The sequence below is a fragment of the Rhagoletis pomonella genome, unplaced genomic scaffold (assembly GCF_013731165.1).
Source record: "Rhagoletis pomonella isolate Grant_MI unplaced genomic scaffold, Rhpom_1.0 Rhpom_scaffold_12583, whole genome shotgun sequence".
Taxonomy (NCBI): domain Eukaryota; kingdom Metazoa; phylum Arthropoda; class Insecta; order Diptera; family Tephritidae; genus Rhagoletis; species Rhagoletis pomonella.
This window is the reverse complement of record NW_023471111.1, coordinates 1-4,607: the sequence shown is the minus strand read 5'-3', so window position 1 is coordinate 4,607 and position 4,607 is coordinate 1. Positions and strand designations below refer to the sequence as shown.

The 4,607-nt window shown below is 35.1% G+C and overlaps 2 protein-coding genes across 6 annotated transcripts; one reads left to right on the top strand and one right to left on the bottom strand.

The window, feature by feature from the left end:
• Nucleotides 1–1,506: 1,506 nt before the first annotated feature.
• On the top strand, nt 1,507–3,335 carry LOC118756860 (protein ALP1-like). 2 transcript variants are annotated; one of them, XM_036491598.1, is made up of 3 exons: nt 1,507–1,883; nt 1,957–2,334; nt 2,413–3,335. In XM_036491598.1, exons 2-3 carry the CDS (start codon nt 2,027–2,029, stop codon nt 3,314–3,316), a joined length of 1,212 nt encoding a protein of 403 aa, XP_036347491.1. In that variant the 5' UTR covers nt 1,507–1,883; nt 1,957–2,026; the 3' UTR covers nt 3,317–3,335. The 2 variants fall into 2 exon arrangements, with proteins under 2 accessions (XP_036347491.1, XP_036347490.1); XM_036491597.1 differs by having other exon boundaries at nt 1,507–1,900.
• Nucleotides 2,399–4,604, bottom strand: LOC118756861. Of its 4 annotated transcripts, XR_004995166.1 has the most exons (5): nt 4,273–4,594; nt 4,044–4,164; nt 3,774–3,972; nt 2,609–3,295; nt 2,399–2,530 (listed from the first exon to the last, which is right to left on the bottom strand). XR_004995166.1 is itself a non-coding variant. In XM_036491601.1 (4 exons), exons 1-4 carry the CDS (start codon nt 4,403–4,405, stop codon nt 3,272–3,274), a joined length of 477 nt encoding a protein of 158 aa, XP_036347494.1. In that variant the 5' UTR covers nt 4,406–4,594; the 3' UTR covers nt 2,399–3,271. The 4 variants fall into 4 exon arrangements, 3 of the variants coding, with proteins under 3 accessions (XP_036347494.1, XP_036347493.1, XP_036347492.1); XM_036491601.1 differs by having other exon boundaries at nt 2,399–3,295; XM_036491600.1 differs by lacking the exons at nt 2,399–2,530; nt 2,609–3,295 and having other exon boundaries at nt 3,383–3,972; nt 4,273–4,487; nt 4,562–4,604.
• Between the last annotated feature and the right edge of the window lie 3 nt (nt 4,605–4,607).

The window sequence follows — 4,607 nt, the reverse complement described above, 5'->3', positions numbered from 1 at the left end:
CACATTGTCTCCTGCAAAGTCCGAATCTACCATACAATCTAATACCTGACATTCTAAATTGTCATAAAATGTTAACTTTAAGTTTTTAGTTAAGTATAGATATTTTAAGACCCTCATAGCGTATTTGAAGTGAGTAGCGTTGTAACAACTTTGGTAGCGACTCAAATAATTTGTAGCGTACGCTATATCTGGTCTTGTGCCAGTGCTTATATATAGTAATTCTCCTATGAGATTTCGGTACTTTATATTTTCATCTATTTCGCTAGCTTGAGTAAGTTTAAGACCTGTTTCCATAGGTGTATCGTATAGTTTTGCGTTTTTTAAGTTATACTTTGCAGCTAAGGAATCAATGTAATTTGTTTGGCTTAGAGCCATAATTTTTTTATCTTCACTATAATTTATTTCAATGCCAATATAGCTCTGAATCTTACCTAGGTCTTTCATAGAAAATCTTGCCATTAAACTTGACTTTACTTCTTCTATTTCTCTTTTATCTTTACAGCAAATTAACAGATCGTCTACAAAAACTAATATGTATACAGGATTGTCTCTTGATCTATTTACATACAGGCAATAATCATAATTGCTTCGCACAAATTTCAATTTCTCAATAAACTTTTGAAAGCATTCGTACCATGCTCTTGGACTCTCCCTTAAACCATAAAGAGCTTTTCTTAATCTGTAAACTTTGTTTTCACCCGTTTCATAGCTCTTAGGTTCATTTACATAAACTTCTGATTTTACATAGCTATTTAAAAAGGCCGTTTCTACGTCCATTTGCTCCACATATAAATTATTTCGACAGCAGAACGACAACAACGTTTTCAGAGTTTGCATTTTACCTACGGGTGAATACACATTTTCAATATGTTCTTTTTGTTGATATCCCCTCACAACTAATCTTGCTTTAAAAATATTATTACCCTTCTTTTTATAAATCCATTTAACATCAATAATTCGTTTGTCTTTTGGTTTTTCCGTAAGTTCCCATGTGTTGTTTTTCTTTAAACTATTCATCTCTGAGTTCATTGCATTTTGCCATTCCCTATATTCGCTAGAGTTAATCGCTTCTTCGAATGTGTTTGGTATGTTTGCATTTACGTAATTTACATATATACAGTGTGTTATTGGGCTTCCAAACCGGTCTACCGGTGTTCTCTTTCTATTCGATTTTCTTTCAGCTGTATTTGGTTCTTGATTTCTGTCATCCGAATTTTCATTTAATTCATCTTTAATTTCATTTTCGTTTATAGTAACATTCATGTTATCATAATCATCTTCATTATTGTCATCATTTTCTCTAGCATTAGTCTGGCCATATTTTTTGTTATCATTTTTATTTTCGTCCCATGCACTTTCTGGTTCACTTTCGTAGCTGTCATCTTTTTCTGTATCTATTTTTATATTTATCTAAACAGATGAGACGATCATATTCTTCAACAATTTTTACATGCCTAGCATTAATTACTTTATTGTTTACCAAAACTCTGTAACCATTATTTATATATCCTACTAAAACACCAATTTCTGCTATATTGTCCCATTTAGATTTTCTTTTCACTTCAGGAACTCTTAAGGTATTGGCCCAATGCACGCTTGCTTTGCTTACTTTAGTTTGCTTTGCTTTACTTTGAAGGCTTTTATGGCCTAATGGTAGCTTTGAACGCTGTCATAGTAGTCAGCTGATTTTCATTGCGCGCAAATATACCCGCCATTCTTTGTTGTGCCAGCAAGTATAATTGTGAATTTTAGTTAAAATATATGTTATTAAACAATTATTTGTTACTAAGAACATTATTTTTTACAGATACCTTCTTTTTTATCGTTCCGGTTTTGGTGAAGCTGCATTTGGCTGCGCCACTCACCACCCGTGTTTATAAGACGTAATATTCAATTGGAGGTAAAAGAGTTTATATTAAACAATTATTTGTTGCTAACAACATTATTTTTTTTCAGATACCTTGCTTTTTATCGTTCCGGCCACCAGATTCGTTGGTTTTCATAAAGTTTCATTTGGCAGTACAAAATGTTGACTCGAAATGCTGAACAAGTTTTGAGAATTTTCCTAATTTTAGCGAAAATGCGTAAATTAAAACTGCGATTAAAACAGAAGCGCCGATTTTGGGTTCGGAAATTGTACTTAGAGCGACACAAATATGGATTGTTTGAAAGTTCATTAAGAAACTTGGCTGCAGATGAGGAGCAGTTTAACAAGACATTAAGAATGCCCTTTTCGTTATTTAATGTGCTGCACGAATTTCTGGAGGCTTCGCAGACCAAATATTCAATCAGAACACCAATATCGAGCCGCTGCAGACTATTTATAACCCTGATGTAAGAGAAAATCGGTTTTACTTAATAGTATACGTATAATTTTCCATATATGTATCTGGTTTTATTTTTTTGTTGCAGATATTTGGCTCACGGTGGCACTCGGCAATTCCACACAATAGTTCACAGGATCGGCCTGACGACTTTCAGGAAGATTACGTTGGAGACATGTATGACCATATGGGATCTGTTAGCTGACCTGTATGTGGCGACCCCGTCAGAAACGGAATGGGGACGTATTTCCAATGAGTTCAAGTCGCTGTGGAATATGCCCAACTGCGTTGGTTCCATCGACGGAAAGCACATTAATATTACCTGTCCAGCGAATTCAGGGTCGATGTACTATAATTACAAAGGCAATTATAGTATCGTGCTTTTGGCCGTATGTGATGCCAATTATACCTTTACCTGCGTTGACATCGGAGCATATGGAAGTCAAAGCGATGGCGGTGTCTACCACTTTTCAAAACTGGCAGATGCTATTGAAAATGATAGGCTCGGCCTTCCACATGATCAGCCTCTGCCAGGAGAAACCGAGCCATTTCCACATTATTTAGTAGGAGATGCTGCTTTTCCCTTACGGCGTTATTTAATGCGACCATATCCGGGTAGAGGTATTCCAGAAGAGCAAGAGTATTTCAATAAAAGACTCTCTCGTGCAAGAAGAGTTATAGAAAACGCATTTGGAATACTCACTGCCAAATGGAGAATATTGAGAACGACGCTATGCATGGCCCCGAAAAATGCAGAACAAATAGTGAAAGCTTGTATTGTCTTGCATAATTTTATTAAGCTTTCGTGTGCAAACTATGTAGCAAGCGATTTTGTTGATCGCTACGAAGAGGATGCCACCATCGCTGGCTCATGGCGAAACGAAGTAGTTCCATTGCCCTCAATAAGTAGGGTGTCATCGAACCGAGGCAGTTCAAATAATTATGATTTAAGGGATGCTCTGAAGACACATCTTTTTAACAATAAAATTTAAATAATTACTACTCACTGAATATGCTTTGTTTTTATTATTTAAGATAGAAAACAAAAATTTGAACTCACAGTATGAGGGCACTTATTGGTAATGTTTTAAATGTCGTCACATCTTTCAGGTTCGATTACATATTTATTACATATTATTACATTACATATATATATTATATATTACATATATATTCGATTACATATTTAATTCGCAAAATCAAAATCAGATTTCATACTAAATTAGATTACATATAAAGTTCGCAAAATTGAATTCAAACTGGATGTCATTTAAATTTTTAAATTTCGTAAATTCAATTTTTATAATTTTTATATTGAGCATAGACGTATTGAAGTACGTCCATTTGAAAATCTAGGCGGCTCTCTTCTGGGACCTTCTCAAACACTTCGCCAATCGCACCCAAGAAATTGTTGTGTGTTTTTTTTTGACTATCCACAAACTGACTTACTTCGTTGACTAGATCGTTAAAGGCGGCGTTCTCATCGTTTTTTTTCTTTTGTCTCTTAGCCGGCGTTGGGGCAGTGGTTTCTTGATCTTCTATTATAATGTTCCCACTCTCGCCTATTTGGAATCCAAAGGAAGTATCCAGTATATCTGGTTCTTGTCCGAGAACTTCTGGCGTTTGGGAGACGATGTTTGTTGTTGTCCTTAAAATATGTACATATAAATTACAATTTAAAATATAAATACTTGTTGTATAAATGTAAAGTACACTTACTGTCTGGGCGTGACCGTGTCTTTCAAAAACGACGCAGCACTTCCGCTAGGTTGTTGATCAACCTTCAATTCTATTCCATATCGGTCTCTTAACGATTTCCATCGCTTTCGGCAGTTTTCCTCTGTAAAGTAAAAATATAGTATTCGTCACAATTATTCGTCACAAATTTGTTATAATTTGGTTCGTCCTATTACAAAACTGCTATATGTTTGAAAAACTCTATACTAACCAGGATGTCCCACAGCAGCAGCTACATTTCGCCAAGCCAAATCTTTCTTCACCCGATCGCGGTAACTAAGCTGTCGTTTGTCCCACAAGCAGTTGTGTTTTTCAATCTCTGCTATAAGTTTTTCTTCGAACATCTTGCACTAAAGCTTCCGATATACCAACCAACACACAAGAATCGCATAATACAGCAGCCGGAACGATAAAAAAGTAAGGTATCTGTAAAAAATATTGTTGTTAGCAACAAATAATATTATTAATAACAAATAATTGTTTAATATAAACTCTTTTACCTCCAGTTGAATATTACGCCTTATAAACACGGGTGGAAGTGGCACA

Bases quoted from the DNA above. Each gene is read 5' to 3' on its own strand.
- LOC118756861 (XM_036491600.1), bottom strand. From the start codon at position 4,405: ATGTTCGAAGAAAAACTTATAGCAGAGATTGAAAAACACAACTGCTTG. The intron at 4,165-4,272 runs GTTAGTATAGAG...TTTACTTTACAG, and splicing joins TGCTGCTGTGGGACATCCTG to AGGAAAACTGCCGAAAGCGA. The intron at 3,973-4,043 runs GTAAGTGTACTT...ACATATTTTAAG, and splicing joins GACACGGTCACGCCCAGACA to GACAACAACAAACATCGTCT.
- LOC118756860 (XM_036491598.1), top strand. From the start codon at position 2,027: ATGTTGACTCGAAATGCTGAACAAGTTTTGAGAATTTTCCTAATTTTA. The intron at 2,335-2,412 runs GTAAGAGAAAAT...TTTTTGTTGCAG, and splicing joins AGACTATTTATAACCCTGAT to ATATTTGGCTCACGGTGGCA.